General features: G+C 41.0%; 2 protein-coding genes across 2 annotated transcripts; both read left to right on the top strand.

The window, feature by feature from the left end:
• Positions 1–28: 28 nt before the first annotated feature.
• ubxn7 (UBX domain protein 7) lies at positions 29–8,534 on the top strand (the record flags this gene model as incomplete). The annotated part of the gene is made up of 11 exons (XM_079173847.1): positions 29–134; positions 1,707–1,860; positions 2,161–2,225; positions 2,338–2,403; positions 2,569–2,681; positions 3,089–3,235; positions 3,640–3,730; positions 4,530–4,660; positions 5,035–5,542; positions 5,636–5,715; positions 6,362–8,534. The coding sequence occupies 11 exons, from the start codon at positions 29–31 to the stop codon at positions 6,521–6,523; spliced, it is 1,623 nt and encodes a 540-aa protein (XP_079029973.1). The 3' UTR covers positions 6,524–8,534.
• Positions 8,535–14,414: 5,880 nt separating this feature from the next.
• Positions 14,415–22,441, top strand: tfa (transferrin-a). The gene is made up of 17 exons (XM_079173790.1): positions 14,415–14,486; positions 14,577–14,725; positions 15,876–15,978; positions 16,093–16,284; positions 17,132–17,261; positions 17,452–17,507; positions 18,238–18,401; positions 18,542–18,695; positions 18,798–18,958; positions 19,054–19,150; positions 19,243–19,263; positions 19,921–20,085; positions 20,442–20,592; positions 21,263–21,327; positions 21,420–21,574; positions 21,743–21,935; positions 22,081–22,441. Exons 1-17 carry the CDS (start codon positions 14,447–14,449, stop codon positions 22,125–22,127), a joined length of 2,043 nt encoding a protein of 680 aa, XP_079029916.1. The 5' UTR covers positions 14,415–14,446; the 3' UTR covers positions 22,128–22,441.

Raw genomic sequence — 22,441 nt, forward strand, 5'->3', positions numbered from 1 at the left:
CAGGCAGGCATCAAGCACGTCGTAGCGCATGCGCGACATTTATGTTGTTGTTTGTGGCGGTAAGATGGCGGCGCTCGGAGACACCTCAGCTCCGGAGGTGAATGGGTTAATACAACAATTCACAGCAATAACAGGTAAAAATAACATTTTATTTAACGTTTGATGTATTAAGTAGGTTTTGGTTATCCAACTGGAATAGCTCCATTGTCCAACAAACCAGGAAATGAGTGCGTGGTTTGAAAAACGGACGTTAAGTCTTCCCCTGGCCCCTACGCTGTCAATGCTTTGCAGAGGGGGGAAAAGCACAGCCAGTTATATGCTAAACTCAAGTGAAATGCTCCGAAAAGGACCGTAAAACCATCCGCTTTGAATATGATCTGTCACAACCACTTAAAAAAACCTATTTTCTTTGTGGTGCTCGTAACTGACACTATCTTGCTCGTCTCGAGCTGATTTTCTGCTCCTTTTTCCATTGCATGTTGTTTGATAATGTGGAATGGACGTCGGCTGTGCAACATTTCCCTTCTTCATCAGCCAGGCTTTACGTTGTGTTACTCTTCCCCCTGACTGTGACGCTAACCACGCTCGCACGAGCTCACTGTCTCTCTCCGACCATTGTTTCAGAGGCTGTCAATAGTTTCTGTGTGCTTTTGACGCGATCGACTGTGTTTTATTTCGAAGTTATTTAAAAGAAAGCATACTCAGTTCGGGGGCTGCTGCTGCTGCTAGACCTGGAAAGTGAAACGGACATGCGCAGTGGACACGGAAAGATCAGTGTAGCCAAACGGTGCTGTTCACTTAAAAAAAGACTAAAGTTAACGCTCGGATCGAGTGTTTTCTCACATGCAGTGTATCGCCGTAGTTTTATTCATTATATTGATTCGTGATCTTAAGTGGTTTAATCACACGTGTGGTGTTTTAGCAGCCTGTTCGTAGCCTACTAATAACGTAGCCCATGCTTGAGCTACAACACTGCCTACTCGTTCCCAAAGCATACCAAAGCCTTTGTTAACACCGGATGCATTTCTTTTCCGACGTTAACTTTCAGGCAGTCGTTTCGCTTTCATTCACTCCAGTACAGTGTTGCAGTCAACGTGCAAAGACCTGCTGGTTATCCATCACAGTGAACATCATCACTGGCTTTTTTAGGAAGTTACACTGTTGTTGCATTTCACAGGACCCCGTTGTTGGAAAGCTTAATTTGTCATTTACACTAAAGGAGGACGTAGTTTTGACAACAAACAATACTAAACAACAGGAAGTTGTCATTGACGAGGGGTTTGACAGGCCTGTTTCAAATGTGTGCACTGTCACAAAAGAGTCGAATGAATGAAAACGTGTGGCCCTCAGAAGAGGCGAGCAATCAAGCGAAAACTGTTTCGCAGTATGTATGTGTGATGTGTATTAAACAGGTGAAAATCTAAAGTATACATTAGTATGATACTTTGATTGGATTAATTCGATATGCTGATGTTTTCTATGTGGTATGCCATCGGTTTTGCTGTCTGGCTCATTTAGATCTTGCTTTGCAGATTTAAAGATGCATCATCGCTATAGATGTGTGCAGATAAGTAACAAGATATTGCAGCACAGATAAGACGTGTATGTAAACTGCCTTTTGTGGTCATTTAGAAACAGTTTGTCACCCGGTGAGCGCTGACTGCGTTCATCATGCAATCTGTAACCTCTGTCCGACGCCGTTTCAGGGGCCACGGAGAGCGTAGGACAACACATGTTGGAAGCATGCAACAACAACCTGGAGATGGCAGTGACCATGTTCCTGGACGGAGGCGGGATTGCAGAGGAGCCCAGCACCAGCTCCAGTTCAGCAGCTTCAAGCAGCAGAGCTCCCCCCTCAGAGTAGGCTGATATTTATCCTCACAAACTTCTCTCAGATACAAGTACAACAAAGAATTAGTTTTTGCTACATTTTACTTTCTTAAAGATACAATCTCTGTTTTTTTTTGGATAGTGCTCCATATTTTTCTCTTAGTTTAGAGTTTGTTCTGATTAACGGTGGGCTGGGAGGAGAATTTGGGGTTCAGAGCACTGCTGTGATTTGTGTTGCTAACACAATTAGAGAGTGCTTCTTTATAACTTGTTTGATACCTGATGTTTTGCTTCTTAAAATAATACTGTATATATTACTTTATGTCTCAGTGAAGTACGAGCACCCATTCCCCAGAAGCAGGACATATTGGTGGAACCGGAACCATTGTTTGGAGGTATTGTACTTTTCTTATTCGACCTCATGCAAACAGATGTCAAACTCCTTTGTTGTTTCCGTCTGTGCTGTTTCAGTCAAACTGACTTTTGATGTGTCTGTTACACGCGCAGTGCCAAAGCGAAGAAGACCTGCTCGATCTATATTTGATGGTTTCCGAGACTTCCAAACAGAAACAAGTGAGTGAATTCAGTCTTTCCGAGCTTAAAGGACGCGGTCGGAAGTGAATGTGGTGTAGTTTAATACTCTGTCTGTCACTTTTCTCTCTCTCGCTCTCTCTCTCTCAACCTTTTTCACTGTGTCTGAACTTCTTGTAATGACTTTGAATGTTTTTCTTTTCCTAGTTCGCCAGGAACAGGAGCTGCGTAACGGTGGAACAGTGGATAAGAAACTGAGCACCCTGGCAGACCTTTTCCGTCCTCCCATTGAGCTCATGCACAAAGGCAGCTTTGAGACGGTGAGGAGTCGATCCCCGGACACTTTAAACCACACCTCTTTATTCGGTTTGTGTGAACTTTCAGTGAAATTTCAGATGGTCGACTGTGTAGATCAACGGTGGGAAACCGGGTCTGCCTTGTGTGGAAGTTATTTTTGATGCGTGCATTTTCCCTCTCCGGTTGATACTCGCAGTATCTGTGAAATCAGCTGGTGTCATGTGATCATAGGATCTCATCCCACTAATGTAGATGGTAATGATTGTTCTCCATAAAGAAACACACGTGTACTTCATCAAGTTTATCATTTGTCCTCCATCAAGATGTAGCTTAACCTTCTGGTCTTCGTCCAGACGCGCCGATTTAACAATTACCTCGCTCACTAATTGTCACAATCCAGCTTGATTTCCTGTGTTGTTTGTGCTTCCAGGCTAAAGACTGTGGACAACTGGAGAACAAGTGGCTAATGATCAACATTCAAAATGTTCAGGACTTTGCCTGCCAGTGCCTGAACAGAGATGTTTGGAGTAACGACGCAGTGAAGACCATCATCAGAGAACACTTTATATTCTGGCAGGTATGTAGTTTCAGAGCTCCGGGATGCTTTCATGTTCCTGCAAAACGTTGTGTCGGGGTCTTTGCGAGGGCCTGGCTGCTAAACTCATTTGATGGGAAGGTGAAGTTGAAACTCCATTCATGATATGAGGAAGGAATTTAGTCAGTGATGCAGAAATGGAGACCATTGTCAGTACAGCAACAGAAACGGCACTTAAGTAGAGCATTAACGGTGCAAAGGTTTTTTTCAAGTACACGATAATGTTGTAGTACCCACTTCTTCTTCTTCTACAAAAAGCCTTGCAATCAGCACACAAAATCCTTTTTTTGTCTCATAATCCAAATATTCACATATGTGGAACTCAATTCAAGTATATCTGGTGAGAGGTTCATGTCTGTCTTTTTGTACATTTGCTTTCATTACAGGTTTATCACGATAGTGAGGAGGGACAAAGATACATCCAGTTCTATAAGCTGAACAAGTTTCCCTATATTTCCATCCTCGATCCCCGAACAGGTGAGTTAGTCTCAGCATCATCCACAGCTCTGACCTTCAATGACACCACATATAAAGACAATTATTGAAAATATTCAGGTCCAGGATATAAATCCTCAACACCAGACTCTTCCACTAAAACCAACGAACAAATACAACAAAGTAATACCACAATATACTTGTTTAAAATAACAATAGTTTCACAAATAAAAAAACAAAGTCAGCTTTTATATTTGTACAAAATAATCTTTGTTGACCAGAATTGTCATCTATTTTAAAAGAGTTAACTGAAGGAGCTGGAACTAAAGGAGCTCCCTCTTAAATTATACCTGTTATTCCAAAAGTAGATATTATATATTCTGTGCACAAGCTTATAACCATCAATCATGTCATCTCTTTATGTATATTTTCATTGATAAGGACACTAGACACATCTTGCAAATTGAAGAGGAGATATTACGGATAAGGATTTTTATTTACTATATATTTTGCAGACAACACACTGCATTATAATAACTAATAGCATCATTATACAACATCCTTGAACAATGGTGCGTGACTGAGCAGGAGATCGTTGTGTGATTAGGTGATGGGATCAATCCAGGCCAACAATAGGTTTTTCACTAAATAAATAATGAAGATAAATGAACTGCATTATCTGTATAACTAACATAAACAACACAGTACGGTTAGCGGATCCCTCGCCGTTTACATCTGCAAAGTAGTTCTACGTCAGTGCAGCCACGCACATCTGCTTTTGCTGCTACTCTGTATTTGATGCTGTTATTGACCCGTGCTGTTCGACACATGTTCTCTTCAGGTCAAAAAATGGTGGAGTGGAATCAGCTGGACGTGGCGTCGTTCCTGGAGCAGACGACCGGCTTCCTGGCAGAGCACGGGCAGCTAGATGGGCCGTCCTGTCACGCACCTCCTGCCAAACGAGCTCGCTCTGTGGGTCCCTCTTCTCATGTGTCGCCTCTGATTATCCTTCTTTTTTCTGCTCTAATAAGAGCGCTCTCTCTCTCTTTCTCTGTCCCTCTCTCTCTCTTACACTCTGTTGAAATGTCACAACTCTGTAACTGTAGAGTTATTATCTGGGCTTTTGTTTATTACATAATAGTAGTATATGATGGCGCTTCGTTGTGGTCTCTTCCTTGTCCAAAAGGCTGCATTACATGTAGAAGATAAGATTTTTGTGAATTGTACTAAATCTGCGTGGTCATCAGTCTCTTATCTCTTAGTCTCTTAGTTATACGTAGTTATACCACATTTTTGTGTTATTCTACTTTGTTTTCTACAGCTGCACACTCTGTTTTCTGTTCTAGGAGAGTCTGATTGATGCCAGTGAAGACAGTCAGCTCGAGGCAGCGATCCGAGCCTCCCTACAGGAGACCCACTACGAGTCCTCAAATGCCCCCGAACCCCCCGATTCCCCCCGATCCGACGACGAATCCGACGCAGAGCCTTTCTCCGACAGCGAGGGTCCCATCTCTGTTGACGGCTCAGACAGCGAAGTGCCAGTACCCCACGAAGAGAAAAGTTTTACCAGCAAACACACACCGCTCCCGCCGGCCAATGCGGCTCAGCAGCGTCTACATCCCGATAGTTCCACTTCTTCCCATAGAAAGTCTCCGTACAAAGAAAACAACCACAGTCACAAGAAGGAGGAGAGCAAAAAGAACCACCTGGAGCCCTCAGCTGCCGGTCCTCGTCATCCTCAGCCTGACGCAGATTCTGGAGGCAACCACTGTTCCCCAGCGGCGGCGGAAAGCGCCGGACCCTCCCAGACCAGCACCACCAAAACCTGTGACATGGACTGTCCTGACGACAATGGTACGGCGACGCGTCATTCTAAAACAGTTGTGATGACGGTGAAGGGATACGAAAGATATTTACCACCATGTTTGTTTGTTTTTTTCAACATAGGTCCCAAAGCCAGGTTGATGCTCCGTTACCCAGACGGACAGAGAGAACAAATTTCCTTGTCTTCTAAAGCAAACCTTTTGGTGAGAACACAACACAATAACTCCATTTATAAAAAAAGGTCAACTCTCATGGTCTGTACAGTAAGTATGAAGCTGGAGTCAAGAGGAGATGCGTTTAGCTTAGCATAAAGACTGGAAGCAAACGGCTAATCTGGTTCTGTCCAAAGGTTTAAAAATGTGCCTACCAGCACCTCTAAAGCTCACTAATCAACACATTATAACTGCGTTTGTTTAATCCATGTCGAACACCTAAAAACTTTTACTGTTTTTGGACTGCACTACTTGCCGTACTCCAGGAAGTTACTGCTTTACACTTTGACTTTCGTACAGATGAAACAAGATATAACATGTTTAATTGTTGAGCTTCAGCGGTGCCGATAAGTTGATTTTCTTTTCTATTTTTTACTGTGGTCAAAGCTAGGTTAGCTCTTTCCAGTTGTTATGCTAAGCTAACCGGCTGTTGGCTCCAGCTTCATAAGCACTGTACGGGCACGAGAGTGGTATCTGCCTTGTCCTCTAACTCGAGGCAACGTAGCCAATAAGCGTATGTCACAAAATGCCAAACTATTTACTCTAAATAACATAATTAGTCATTTTTGCCCAGTGAACAGTACTGATTGTAACTTTAGATGTCTCACTTCTGTGTATTACTCTCTCTCTCGTCAAGGCCCTGGTAAGACACGTCCAGTCCAAAGGCTACCCTAATGAACGCTTCGAGCTCGTCACCAACTTTCCCAGAAGGAAGCTGGCCCACTTGGACTATGACATCACGCTGCAGGAGGCAGGGCTTTGTCCACAGGAGACTGTATTTGTTCAGGAGAGGAACTAGCCTTGTCAGACACACTCACTTTCGCTTGACTGTATCTCTCTGTGATAGACCTCACCCTCTCACCAATGATCTGGGACGATGTCACTGGCCTTGATCCCGATACCTTTCTGTTGTCCTGGAATTAGGCCCCGATTTTGCCAAGACGGCTCTCAGTGGATGGACTACTTTCCCCGCCACTCTCCTAATACAGCTCATATTCAAATAAAAAAAACAATAATAATGGATCACTGATTGATGATGAGGCACCAGGGACTTGTATAAAAAGACTTTAACCTCCCAGAAAGGATGTTTAACGTCAGAGTTTATTTTTTTGCTCTTCTTGTCATTTTCTGTACCTGGGGACAGGTAAAGGGAGGCTCATTCTGGTTTATTTGACCCAAATTTGGTCTCTCACACAGTCCTCGTTTCAACAATTGTAATTATTTGGAAGGCAGGGGCACTAAGAGAAAAGGTCCGGAAATTACAGGTCGGACATCTGTTACGCACTTGTGTAAATCTGAGAGGATTTGGGTGGATCTGCACATTTTTACTCAAGTTTCTATTGGTTAATTAGAGACTAGTAGATTGTTTTTGGATTTCAACTTTTGATACAGAAGGGAATGAATGAAGGGTGGTACATCTCATCAGTCGGACCTACACTGTACAGAGATGGCTTAGAGAGACTGATATTTAGCTGTAGTCACTGTTTCCTTTTCTTTTTTTTTATATGCTGCCAAGAAAATATGCTGATGTTGAAATATAACCACCAAAACCAAGAGAGGTTCTGCTTGGTCTTTTGTCCCAACTTCAATGAACTTCACAGGCCGAACGAGATGAGACAAACGTCATAGCATACAATGCAAACCAAAGGGGGAAAGCAGCTACTCCTGACAATCAACTGAAACAACAAATGTGTATTCCTCTGTATTCTGTTATGAGGAATTATTTCAGCGTCCCTGCTTATTTTATTTAATCAAATTATGTTAGTAAGGCACTTATCAACTTCATATAGTTTGTTCTTATAGTTAAGAGCCAGGGTTTCTTGCCTAATTTGTTGGCATTTAGGCCTAAAATTGACAATGTTTTAGTAAATGTAACAGTCTGGTTGGAGATGAGAGAAGCACCTCAGAGTTCAAACCAATGCCTCAACAAACCCTTTGGCACATTTTAGGATCTGGAGTGACGATGGCTGGAGTAATAAGATACCCTGAGCGCTTTAGTAAGCTTAAATCTGGGCCATAGGTGGCAGTAATGGGCCTTAAATGGCAACAGTTCTTCAACACGTAAGTCCAGGTTGAAGAAGACCACTAGCCAGTGTAAATAATTTAGGTTTTGAAAGTATTAAAATGAGCCTTACACATGTTTTATGAAGTAGGTAATGAATACAGTGTGTTTGTTCAGCCTTAAGGAAGTTTTTTTTATTGGGTGACAAGAGGTGTTGCAGGTGGTCCTGGAGAGTAGCTGTTTTCCTTTTCGATATTAAAACGATACAGAGCCCTCCAGTGCTGGAAGAATGGAGGCGATGTGTGCCGCCATGTCAGTTTTTAATGTCAGAACAAGCTATGTGGTAGAATGTCAGCTTGAATCACGGGCCATTTAATGGATTTGTGCAAATGTTGCAATTTGGATATGATGAATATAAACAGGGTTATAACTATTAACAGCAATGTCACTAACTAAATTACTGGATGAATATTGAAAATCTCTAAAGATTAAAAAAACAATAGGAAGACGTGACCAGCGCTCCAGTATTTTCGAAACAAACAGTCCCCCCTTCTTCTTTTGTCCCAGTATATCACTGTGATTCATACTGTGGATCACATTTAGTGTCAAGCGTTTGAAAATAAAATAAACATTTCATTGGTTAGCATCTTCAAATTAAAATTTGTTTTTTTCATATTCCCCTTTGAATGAGGGCTCCCAACTGACTATGGTAACAGTGTCTGTACGGGACACGGTCAGAGGTGAAAGAAATGGACCTGCAGCTGTACAAACAGATGAGGACACTGCAGTGTGGATACGACAGCACACAAAGGGGGCATTCCTTCACCTTTTTATGTGTTATGGGCAAAAGGAGGGTGAGGGGGAAATGTGCTGGCAAAGGGCAGCGCTGAATTAAGTCCTGAAGCCGTTTCCCCTGCGACAGAAATGCAGAAATCCCAGATCAGCTGCCTCAAATGCAAAGCAACAGAGAGATCTTTCGGGTTTCTTTGCACGATGGCACCTGGAATTTACAAAATCACAGTTTAAAGGGTCATCTTCAAATCGGCGAACGATCTCCGTTGCTTTGGATGTTTTACATGGAACTCTTGTTTTGCTGTTTTTGGAGCTCTACGGTTATACAAACATTTTCAAACCCAGCTGGAAAAACACCAACAAGCTAAAAAAGCAAGGCTGATCTAGTTTCCTGGCTGTTGAGGAGGTTTAAAAACTTTAACCGAACAGTAGAAACCTGCATTTATTTCACTTGAAAGCTGAATGTATTCATCAGAGCTTAAAGGTTAATTAGGTAACCAGGACGGGGGGGCCCCCTCACGACCTACAGGGTTTGAGGTTTCGTCGGTTGCACAAGGAGGATGTTGACCCCAGTCATCCATGGACCAGTCGGCTAGTTCTCAGAAAGAAGTCAATTGAAGTTAATGTGTAACGTGTAACGTTTGTGGCAGATTTGAATCACCTGACTTGCCCGATAACATCTGTTTGCAGTCGTTCCCACCCTGCAAACAAACAGCTGGATGTACCTACAGATCAAATGGGACCAAATTCAATGTGATCAAACTAGAGGAAAGACCTGATCCACTAGATAAATGTCACCCTCGTCTCGCGCTTCAAGCTACATATTGGTGCAAACTGCACTTTAGTACAACGTTGAGGTACTTGTACTTAGCTTGAGTAATTCCATTTTTTTGCTATTTGATACTTCTACTCCACAACATTTCAGACAGGAAAAAGAAAGACTAGCTACTTTTGAGATTGTCGGTAAAAAAACATTTGACATAAAAATCGATCTTTGATAAGCCCCTAGAATACAATGCGTTATTAATGAAGAAACCAGTGATTGACTCGTTTAGCTTGAGATCCTTTACAGAACAAGCTGTGTCCATGAGTGATTCCACCAAAGAAAGACTCAAACTTCTTACATTGTTTAATTATCATCATAACTGTTTCAGGTCCAACGAGGTCAAGTGGTCCACTTTTTCATTAAAAAAAGCAAAAATGTGGCAGAATTTAGGGGTGTTTCATCTTTTGTTCTCCATTATTCAACTCACGACCCCTCACATTTATCTTGTGACCGTTTGGAGGGGGGGCCACTGGACTAAACTACTAAACTAGCTCCACCAGCTACAACGCTAATGTGCTACTTATGCACCGATGTGTTAATATTCAAATATTGTCATGATATATATTTCATTAAATTACATTTTTCCACATAACCAGTTCTTTTATTTATGAGACTTTAAGTACATTTTGTTGATAATACGCTTTTATTTAAGTAGGATTTTGAATACAGGACTTTCACTTGAAATGGAGTATTTTTCACTGTGTATTAGTACTTTTTACTGAAAGAAAAGAGTACTTTTGCTACCACTGCACAGGTGTGGTAAAAGCTCACCATAGACCTTTTTCATTGCAGACATTGTGACATGTCATAGCAGGAAAAACACAGGTGCATTCCATTTAGGGGAGGTCCTGGTGTTGTGCATGCTGGCTTATAGGACTGAGCCACCGTTAACATTTTCCTGCCACGATAAGTCAAAATGTCTGCCGTCACTGGGAATGACATGATACCATCATAAACAACTGGGACCAACTCTCTCTGTGTTTCCTGATTAATCAGCCAGATGTGTGTGTGTGTTTTTTCCCCCCAGAAACTGTTTTTAAAGGCGCTGATCAAGAGTGTTATCATCATGTGTGGGTGTCGAGATGAATCATCACCGGCTGAACAAAATGTCACGGCTCGCTCCTGCACTCGACTTTTACATCTTACTCAACTGCAAAATACACAAACCCCTTCCCTTTGGAAACACTTTTCTTTCATGTAGTGGTTTGCCAGTATTTTAAACAATATTTTCAGTTCATATGAAGAGGCAGTTGCTTATAGATGTACCAGAGCCCAAAGCGTAAAAAAGGCTCACCCAGAGCCCAGCGTAACGGACTGAAAATGTGTGTGTAGTGTCCAACCTATAATGCCTTATTAACCCCCTGCCCTGTATGCAGAACAACCATTGATAATAAGCTTATCCGCTCTGTGATTTAGCACGGTCAGGACAGCCTTGTGGACCGTAATCCCCGTCAGTCAGACACAAGAATCCCAGAGGTATTTCAGGAAGATGGGTTGGAAAAATGTTAAATATATATATATATATTAAAAGTTGTTAATAACCCTGAATATCCATATCCATGTGGTTTTCTAAAACTTGTATCCTTCACCTCATATATAATTTGTCTGTTGCCTCCAGCAGAATTTCTGCTCACTTGAACAGAAACAGTACAAGAGTAGAATATTTATATAGAATATAATATAGAATATATATTAAAAAAAAACCCCGTTATAGATAAAACATGCGTCAAATGTCTACTTGTGCCATACAGGACAGCGATGTCATTGACTTGCCGGCTGCGTTATCAAGAGGTGTCACTACAGCAGTGCTGCTGAGTGAAGTGTCAGCACAGATTGACAAAGGCACGGTAATCTGCCAGGGTTCAGGAAACTGTCACAGGGATAAAGACTCAAAGCCCGACTCACAAGGCAGATAATGAGAGAGTCTTAAATCTGCCGGAGAGCAGACAAAACCAGTGGCTATGAGGCAAGAGGGCGAACACTGGGCCAGAAATAATTCAAGGCAACATAGACAGAACTGGTAAAGAGGAGGATACTTATATATACTAGGTCTGATATATGATAGAAAACAGGTTTCAAAAGGGGGAAAACAGTCACTTGATGAGCTACGGTGGGAAACTGATGGACAGGTGGACGTTGCTAACAGGAGCTTGTGGGAAACTGTAACACACTTTTATCCCATTTCATTGTTTTCAGTCTTACATGCAATGAACGACTGGCTCATTGTCACAGTAAACATGTTCCGGCACTAGACCTTGAAGTCAAGGATCTGCTACATTGTCAGTTTTTTATTGCTGATTTTTAAAGTGGCCTATAATTTGGGCTGCAGTCACTCGTGTGATAAAAAGGTTTATGTATACTCAGTGCCAGGTTTATCTCAGAGGACGGAGGTGTGGGTTTGTCCCGCTAGGGTTTGAGTGAGGTCAGGGTTACACAGTCTGTAAGGATTCAGTACAAAAGGCATTTTGTGGAACATCTACTTCACGGGCACCTGACCAACATTGCATTTTTGCAAATAAAACGTTGTGTAATGTGCGGATTCCCTTTTTTGAAAAACATTTGAATGCACTTTTCCAATCACTCCAGCAGACATAGAATACCTTGTGGTGGGGAAAAAAACTATTCAATAGTACAGAGTGAGTCCTATAATACTGAATACTGAAACAACAAACATTGAGGAAAGAAGTTTGTCTTTCAAGTATTTATTCTCTGGCCAGAGAAGGCTCCACCGTCATACAGACTCCAGTTCAGTCTGCAGAGGATGCAGCGTTTCTGACATCTCAGCACAGGGAACATCAGGTATTTACAGTATAACAATTGATCAGCAGTTTCAAGCTCCCCATTGACCCCTCCAGTCACCCCCTTCCTCTTCTGAGTCTTTATTACCCTCGATTACCCCTGGGAATCTTCACACCTAAACGTTCTCCGGTTAAACTGCACCCCCGTTCAGTATACTTCCTCTTATCAAAGCCAAAGGCAGAGATAACCCATATGGTCCTGTTGTTACCACTCTCTGAGGTACACAATCATATGTCACATATATAGCTTTGTTAGTGAGTAAGGCACATAAACTAAGTCACAGTAGAAATGTACTAGGGAAAATTCTCGATCACAACCTCAAACTAAACTGCTTTTTCTTACCTGTGCTCCCTCTATATCTATATCTGCGCTTCCTACCACCTGTAGCTTGACCAAAACCTGAATACAACGTAGATATAGTGTGGTTGCATGACGCTACAGTTTTCACATCTAAAAGTATCTCTTTTGAAAGACTCAAGATGATCACTGGTTTGGCTGTGTTATTTGACTGTTAAGCTGTGTAATGCACACTATAAACAACGTTTATATCCTCTGAATATGAATGTCATTGGTTCTCCTGATAAGCTGCATGCTTCACAAAATGTAAACACTGATTTAATCCATTTTCCACATGTTGACAGGTTTTGCCTCAGCGGTATTTAAGCTCAGCGTCAGTCACATTCATAAACTTAAGTGCAGCTGCATCCTTTATCTGGAGGCTGTGATAAAAGCAGGGCCCTGTTTATGCCACTTTCCCCACAGAATAGAACAGAAACGTACGCACGGGATTCATGAAGTGGCCCATTTTATTGCTGAAAAATCCACTCAGGCTTTGTGTTCAAATATTTGCTTTTCAGGAAAAATCTGTCTGGAGTAACTCCGGACAGATTTCATAGTCACTGATATATCTGCATCTGCATTTCTTCTGCTACAGCTGAATCTCATTTATGCTTTTGTATAGTACTGATTTATTTCCTTTGGTAAATCCCATTGACTTGGAAAAGTATTTTTATAAGACACTGTTAGTTTACACAAGTGTGCATATGGCACATAAATAAATCACAAATGTAAAGAAGAACAGAGAATAATAAAGTACAAAGCAGCAGGTAAAAGAGATGGACAGAGAGGGAAGAGACAAGGAAGTGGTGAACATTCATTTAAAAAAAAGAAACCTTGTGAACATCTTAGTGTCGCTTCTATTAGTTATGACTCACAAAGAGTTCGGCTCTGGAGGCAGGATTACCAGACAGGGCTCCGGTAAATGTAATTATTTTCCAATACATTAATATATACTTTACTTACTCCAGAAATATCTAATTGGTTTCTTGACACATGCCACACAAAGCAAGTAAAGGGATAAAAGGATGAGGATATAATGGTTAAAATACAGTAATGTCCTCACAGTAAAAACATAACCTTTATCCACTCGTCCAGTATCCCATTTTGGATATTCCAAAGTTGTGCCACCCAAGGCCTATTGTGAAACATGCAATCTATTGTGAAAGTTATTGTGTGATATTTAAATATTTGGTGTACAGGAACAAAGATGGAGCAATTAAAAAAAAAAAAAGATGAACCTTTGCTCTTGTGTTGGGCAACATTGACTCTGTAAACACGACTCTTCTGTGGGTCACTGCAGCTTTTCTCAGTAAAATACTTTAATAATAATTATATATATAACAATGACAGTAGTCCTTCTGTGACATACTTTTGATACTTGAAGTAAATCTGACGGATTATACTGAACTGACATTCTGAACGCAGGACTTTTACTTGTATTAGATTGTTTTTTATTTGTAACATTGTTACTACTTTTACGAAAGTAAAGTATCTGAACAAAGTCTCCGAATAAAACCCAAAGCACGTGAACACACCATACAAAATAAAAAATATGTGATAAACAGAAAAACAATGAACTGAAATAAGTTAAACTTCGAATACAACTAATCAGAAAGTAGAACAGAATTTGAATGAGTTGGCATTATGCCATCATGTTTTTAATCTTAAATTACCTTTTGCTTTGTGGCATATTTAACTCTTTTTTTCTGGTCCTCTGTGGGATTTCAGAGTTTCAAAGGGGAGTCTGTGAATTTCCATTATGTGGACAATTCGGATATGTAGCCTAATCTCTCTGTTTCATGGACCAGCGCACTAAAGTACACACGCACGCACAAATTAGGAAACCTGAGCAAAGTTTTTTCTTTTCTTTTTTTTCCCCCCAGCTCAGTCAGAGGTTTGCTATAAAAGCTCGAGCTGCCTCCCGGACAGCCTGCTCTGCTGACCTGGAGACCCCGCCGTCCAACATGCAGACTCTCCTCCTTGTGGCGCTGTTCGGATGCCTCGGTAAGGACATTTCATATTGTTCCACGGGCATGTTTTAACGTTTTCAGCACATATTCATTGTTTATTTTTTTTTTCCATCTGCATTTGCAGCTGCCGTGTTCGCGGCCCCAGCCACCAAGGTGAAATGGTGCGTCACGTCGGACAAAGAACTTCAGAAATGTGGGGCCCTTGAAATGAAAGCACCGGCGTTGTCCTGCGTAAAGAGGGACAACGCCATCGGCTGCATCACTGCAATTAAAGTGAGGAGAGCACGCGCTCAATGAAATGTGCTCATCACAAAATGATTCTTCATAGCTCATGTCTACGGTTTGATTTTTCATCTTTTAGCCTTTTGAAATGACTATGGGTGTTGCAAATGTTATTGGTGATGGTTAAATCATGGGAGGAGGAAGGATTCTGATCATTATGTAGAAGTATCAACGCCACAATGTAAAAATACTCCATTACAAGTACAAGCTTGTGCATTCAAATATTAATGAGTAAATACGTTTTGAAGTGTTAACATAATATACTTGTATAGTATAGTATACACTATATGCAGGATGGCCCCTAACGTTACATTAATATATATGTTAGATGATTTATATTATTAGCCTATTACTGATGAAATAATGGGTAAACAACCTTTTAGTCTTCTAACAGGTCAAGATAGAGCTATTTTTGAGTACTTTGCAAAGGTTTGACCACTTCTATCAATCATAGTGCTTCATGTTTATGTTTAACGTGCCAAATCTCAATCTGTAATATATTTTTATTATAGCTGTCTGAAAAAAAGTAATGGAGTAAAAAGTACAATATTTCCCTCTGAAAACCTAATGTGGATAAAATGGAATTACTCAAGTAAAGTACAAGTACCTGAAAATTGTTCAGTACTTGAGTAAATGAATACAAACAAGCGCATTATTATTAGCAAAAATGAAGTATCAACAGTAAAAATACTTATTATGCAATATTTGATAATGTTATCCTTATGTGTGATGCATGTATAAGTAAGCTGCAGCTGAATGTATTAGCTGGTTGAGGTGGAGATAACTGCTTTATTTGGTCATTTAACCTTCAACGCTGCATTTCATTTTAGACATTGATCAATATGTTTTGTTTGTAACATGTTGTAGATATGAGAAATACCCATTAACAGCAGCCATCAAAGAAATGTAGAACGGCAATATTTCCCCCTGAAATAATAAGTATAAAGTAGCATTGAATTAAAGCATTCAAGATAATTACCCATATCTCACCTTTGCAACAAAGTACAGTGCTTAAATAGATGTGATACTTTGCACCTCTGCATTTAGCTACGAACAAAATATGCATGGAGCTGTCGGAGAAATTAAACATCGTGTTGCTGGTTGATGACAGTTTGTGGGTTATTTTTTTTTTTTCCATCAGGCTGGTGAGGCAGATGCCACCACTTTGGATGGAGGAGACATCTACATTGCTGGACTGAACAACTACGCCCTGCAGCCCATTATTGCTGAGGACTACGGCACCTGTATGTTCACCAATCAGCTGTCTTTACTGACCACGAGACAGGATTTCTTATAGCATTTTAAATGAGCTACATGTTTTTAACTTTTTCGCTCACAATTGTTCTGCATACTTCCAGCTTCGGAGACCTGTTACTACGCTGTTGCTGTGGTGAAGAAGGGCACTACATTTAAGTTTAATGAACTCCAGGGGAAGAAATCCTGCCACACTGGGTTTGGCAAATCTGCAGGCTGGAACATCCCCATAGGAACTCTGGTGTCCATGAATTTGATTCAGTGGGAAGGCGTTGAAGACAAACCTGTTGAGGAGGGTAAGTTACACTAAATGTTAAGCACAATCCTCAAATAAAGGTTACTACGTGTCCATGTCACCGCTGATCACGGTGGGAAATGTGGGCATTAGCTGTGTCAAAGGATAAACAGTTGAAAATAACAATTAGTATGTTTGGTCAGAGCTGCAGCTGCCATTGAGGACACTCATCTCATTATTTGTATTCTAGTATCAGTTAAATATGAAGCTACAGCCAGCTGCCAGTTAGCTTAGCTTAGCATAAAGGTTAGAAACAGGGGACAACGGCTCTGTCCAAAATTCACCCAGCAGCACCTCTAAAGCTCACCAACTGACACATTTTATTTGTTTAATCTGTACAAAGGTGTAAAAAAGACAAGCTATAACTGCAGGAAGTAACACAAAGTTATGATCACCCCCAGACAAGAAAGTCTGGCACATATAACCTCCTGTAAAACCACAAAGTCTTTCCAGTCTTTATACTGGCTGCTGGCCGTAGCTTCATATATACAGATTTACAGATCTGAGAGTGGTATCAATCTCCTCGTCTAACTCTCGGCAAGAAAGCGAATAATCCCATTTCCCAAAATGGCATACTATCCCTTTAACATAATAATGTTTTCTTGGCCTTTACTTTAACGCCAACTCAAATATTATGTTATTTAAAACAGCTTCATGTTGGCAAAAGAGCAGTTGACTAATAAGTAGGAAAGATGCAAATAATAAATAGTAATATTGAGACTTTATTTATGGATTCTGGTCAGTCTGTCTTAACGTTGTGGGTGGTGGAGCTGCTTTACAGGGACTGGGACTAACTTTAACTTACTGTTTCTAAAATCTTTGCCACGGATCGGCTTTTTGTTTCGCAGCGGTGAGCAACTACTTCCATTCCAGCTGTGCCCCGGGGGCACCCAGTGGCGGCAAACTGTGTGAACTGTGCACTGGCGACTGCTCCAAGTCCAACAAAGAGCCTTACTACGACTACAGCGGAGCCTTCCAGTCAGTATTAGTCTCTGATCTGTCCTCTATCAACCTCTGCACATTTATCTTCCAAATATGACCACAGATCCATCCTGTGACATTTTTAATCTAATTTGATGCCTTCTTCAACCCAGTGGAAATACACTATACTGTTGGTAACAAACAAACCACTGATGTTGATGTACCTGTCGACTGGTCTTCTTAATAGGTGCCTGAAGGACGGCGCTGGAGACGTGGCTTTTGTGAAGCACCTCACTGTACCAGGTCAGTATCACACGGTCATCTATTCTCATATGAACCATGGACTGATAGTAATGTAATGTAAACTGGTCAGTTTTATCAAAGCTGCAGTCTGAGACTAGTTAAATGCCCTAATCTTCATGGCTTTTACATTTCATTAGATAATATACCATATAATTTTTATTAAATAAGATGTTTTTATATTTCTCAATTACAACAAAGCAAGCAACAGCCCTTTTGTCGGGCATCATGACATATATATCACATTCACTGGATACTATGGAGAGCAGCTTTTTATGTAAATTACATGATTAAGAAGGCAAAGGGAGGAAAAACAAGGAACCAGTCCCCATTTTCATTGTTCAAACTGATATATATAATCTATTCTGTCCATCTTAAAACCAAGCCAATTCTCTCTTGTAGATGGATCCCTCTTTAACTATTTATTATATATAAATATATATATATATTAGCCGCAAAATATAAGCCTGTATCATACTCATATGAGGCTGTTTTACTGTTGTATTACACTTGTATTCAACATCACAGCTCAGATTCTCACTCTTGGTTATAACTGCCACAACTAATACAATATGTGTGTCATTTGCCCAAAATATCTATAAACAAAGTACTCCTTTGATGAACCATAGAGTTTGACTTTAATAAAATGTGGGAGGGAGAAGATGGGTAAAATGATTGTTTAGAAGTGGAAGATTGTAAGAACTTTTGTTTTATTATTGTGGCACACTTTCAGATTCGGAGAAGGCCAACTACGAGCTGCTGTGTAAAGATAACACCAGGGCGCCCATTGACGACTATAAAAGCTGCTCCCTGTCCAAAGTACCAGCTCATGCTGTTGTCAGCCGCAAGGACTCAGATCTGACTGATTTAATCTGGAATACTCTCCAATCATTACTGGTATGATACTAAATATTTGTACTGCGCAAAGAGTGAGTGGCACCGTTGAGAAATACAGTAAATCTCGATATAAAGTGATTCATTTAAACATGTAACTTGTGGGCTTACATAATGAGCGAACCTACTTTTTGTCTTTTCAGGAGTTTGGCCTCTTGTCCTCTGAAGCCTATGCACCTGCCAAAAACCTGATGTTCAAAGACTCAACAGTGAAGCTGGTGCGGCTGCCCGCAAACATCGATTCCTTCCTGTATTTGGGTGCTGGATACACGAGCGTCATCCGTTCCCTTAAGAAAGGTACTTTTAACAGAAGCAAGATAAAAACATACATATTAATCTTTGCGCAAACTCAAACGTTAGACTGCAGACCCTGGTTTATGGTTGTACTTCACTCTCCAGAGTCGACTGGCACTACATCCACTGCCATTAAATGGTGTGCTGTGGGCCACGCTGAGACGAGCAAGTGCGACACGTGGAGCATCAATAGTGTGGATGATGTCAACACCGCCATTGAGTGCCAGAATGCCCTCACAGTTGAAGAGTGCCTGAAAAAGATTATGGTAAAACAGTCTTCCATCACAACCTTGAAATTTCTCTTTGTTCAGTTTTGTGGCATTTGTCTGTGATTATCTGTTATCGCTCTGTTATCCTGTAGAGTAAAGAGGCTGACGCAATGGCAGTAGATGGAGGACAGGTGTACACCGCTGGGAAGTGTGGTCTGGTTCCTGCTATGGTGGAGCAGTACAGCCAAGGTGGGAGGCTGGGATAGCACAGACCCCATGCCACACAATGTATTTCACCTTTTCTACATGAGCAATATTTGAATCTCTGTCTCTCTCCACAGAGCTGTGCACCACCCCTGCAGGTAATTATAGACTAAATCAAACGTTAAGACATCACCTACATTAAAACAAAACAACATATGTTTAGTACTTAGAAACTAGGTTAGACAAGTGAGTGATTTGGCTGTAATGCAGCCTTGAGGACCATCGAAAGAAAACTGTATATATGACAATTGCAAAAATCCTAGACAACATTGAGTTGATATCACTTTGATGTTTATGTGTTCATTTCGGAATCATTTCTGGGGAAGTTTTCTGGAAAAGAGCTACGTAATTTGGTGCTTATGAGAAAAATAGGAATTGTCTTGACAGAGAAACTCCATTTGAATTTAATTAAATAATTAATAATAGAAACTTTATTCTCCATATATTTTGAGTTGTATGCTTCACTGCACACAGACTTCACATGTTGGCATGTTCAGCTCACCTGCTGTGTACTGGCTAAACAGTTTACATGGAATTGATTAATATGGAAGTGTAACAATGGAACACTGTATTTCTCAAGTAACAAATGATACCGTTCTTTCCAGAACACTTTGTGGAAATTGTTTGTAAATTACGGAGTAGAATATGTGTGTGCATCTCACAGCTTTAAGAATTTAAATTAAATAAATGAATACTGATAATTGTCCGACGGATAGTTTTTTGATTCCCATCCTTCTGTACTTTCACTCCTGTAGCCACAGCCTCCTCTTACTATGCTGTTGCTGTGGTAAAGAAGAGTTCAGGGTTGACCTGGGAAACCCTGCAGGGCAAGAAGTCTTGCCACACAGGCGTCGGCAGAACTGCTGGCTGGAACGTCCCCATGGGTCTAATACACAAACAGACCGGTAGCTGTAACTTCAGTAAGTGACTGTGTGCATCTTCTCTTGAAAAATCGCAAATATGTGAGGAAAGAAACGCAATGCCGCCAAGATTCTGTTTCCTATCAACCATACGAGGAAATGTTTCAGTGACCGCACAGTATGCAAAGTTGCAAAATGTTTCCATATTTAATTACAAAGTCCACCTGTAGCAACACCATTCTTTCATGGTTGCAGCATGTTTAGGCAACTCAAAGCACTTGGTAAAGTTTAAGTAAAGAAATATTTAACAAGAAAAACATTATTCCTTAGTGTAGCAATATATTTTTAGGAGACATGGTTGCCTTTTCCACACACTGAGTGTAACACCAACACGTTCTATCCCCTCCTCTCCTCAGCCACGTTCTTCAGTAGCGGCTGTGCTCCCGGAGCAGACCCCAGCTCTCTGTTCTGTTCTAATTGCGTCGGCAGCGGCAAAGCTGTGGGAGACGAGTTCAAGTGCAAAGCCAGTTCTGAAGAGCAGTACTACGGCTACGCTGGAGCCTTGAAGTAGGATGCAACAGTGCAATTTTAAATGCGCGTATGTTCAAAGAATAGTTTGACACTTGGGGAAATGCGCACATTCGCTTTCTTTCTGAGGTTGATACCTCTTTCATGTCTGTGTGCTAGGTTTATGAGCTGGAGCCAGGAGGCCTAAATTAGCACAAAGACTGTATGCAGATGGAAACAACTAGCATGGCTCTCAACAAAGTTCTACCAGTGATTTTAAAACTCACTAATCATCTGTATCTGATTTGTTTGACGAACATGTAAAAATGGCAATTTGTGGTTTTAGAACTTTCAAGAAATAGTAATGGCGCAAACTCCCCCTTAAAACCCCCCAAAAATTGTTTTTACACTTAGATTTCTCTTTGGCTTAAATAAACAAGATACATTGTTATTTCAGGCCTATTTTCTAACTTTTGAAGAGAGCCAGGTTAACTGTTTCCCCCTGTGTCAGTCTTTATGCTAAGCTAAGCTAACCTAACTGCCTTCCAACTCCAGCTCTTTACTCAGCACTCCGACATAAAACTGGTATCAATGTTCTCATCTGACAAAGCAAATACATGTATTTCCAAAGATGGCAAACTATTCCTCTAACTACTCTTCCAGTTCACCCTGTTCAGGGTGGAAACCCCATCTTCATATTGCCTAAATTGTGTTTTTCATATCATTATAGATGTCTGGTTGCCGATGCCGGCGATGTTGCCTTCATCAAACACACAACCATTCTAGACAGTGAACGTAAGATGCTGACACTGACCTGTTTACATCTAAACTGCGACTGTTTCGTTTCGTATAAAACTATAAAATTCTTGCTACTCTTCTTGTTAAAGTCACCCAGGCCGACTACCAGCTGATCTGCCCGGGGAAGAGTCCAGTGCCAGTCACCGATTATGAATCTTGTCACCTGGCTGTCGTGCCCGCCCACGCTGTGGTGACTCGTCCAGAGAGCCACAACGAGGTTGTTAGCATCCTCTTGGCACAGCAGGTCAGTGATGAGATATAAAATACAGGGTAAAAGTTAAAAAAGGGCATTTTTCCTCACTTTTAACAGCATGTTTTATCCTAAACCCCTGTTTTTTCCGACCTTGATATGGATGTCTAAATTACTAGATCAAAGGAATAATTTAAATCTTCTTTTTATTTCTCTTCACAGGCCAGATTTGGTGCCAGTGTCGTTGATGGCTCATTCGGCATGTTCAAGTCAGAATCAGGAAAGAACCTCCTCTTCAAGGACTCCACTAAGTGTCTCCAGACGGTCCCCGTTGGAACAAGCTACGACACGTTTTTGGGAGCAGAGTACATGACTGCCATGGATTCGCTCAGACAGTGCGGTGACACCACTCCAGGTTTGTACTACTGTTGGTCAAATCAAGAGTAATGTGACAGTATAGAGATTAACTTGGAAAGTGTACCTCTGTATCAAAGACACATCACATACAGCATAAATATGTGTCTGTAACTTCTTTTTTGGTCTTTTTCTGTTCCCAACAGATCTGGAGAAATCTTGCACTTTCCATTCCTGCCAGGAAAAAAACTAGTGACAACCACGGAGCATGTGGTGCCTCACCCAGCCCTCCGTGATTCGGGCACTTTTACCACACTTCCCACACTCAACCCCAAAATTGCCATGTGTATTTTCTTACTGATCTTGTTGTAGACCTGTTTTTAGAAGAGCAACCAACAAACAGATACATTGCACTACCATTACTTACAAATCAACTGTCCTTTGACCAATCATGTCCACATCTAACTATTTCCATGCTGTTGAAACATAATGTTACATTACCTGTGTTATGGGATCAACTATGTTTTGTTAACACGTGCCTGACTTTTCTCAAATAAAGCCTTTTTA

The sequence above is a fragment of the Pholis gunnellus genome (genome assembly GCF_910591455.1).
Source record: "Pholis gunnellus genome assembly, chromosome: 14".
Taxonomy (NCBI): domain Eukaryota; kingdom Metazoa; phylum Chordata; class Actinopteri; order Perciformes; family Pholidae; genus Pholis; species Pholis gunnellus.

Bases quoted from the DNA above. Each gene is read 5' to 3' on its own strand.
- tfa (XM_079173790.1), top strand. From the start codon at position 14,447: ATGCAGACTCTCCTCCTTGTGGCGCTGTTCGGATGCCTCG. The intron at 14,726-15,875 runs GTGAGGAGAGCA...TTTTTCCATCAG, and splicing joins GCTGCATCACTGCAATTAAA to GCTGGTGAGGCAGATGCCAC. The intron at 17,262-17,451 runs GTCAGTATTAGT...TCTTCTTAATAG, and splicing joins GACTACAGCGGAGCCTTCCA to GTGCCTGAAGGACGGCGCTG.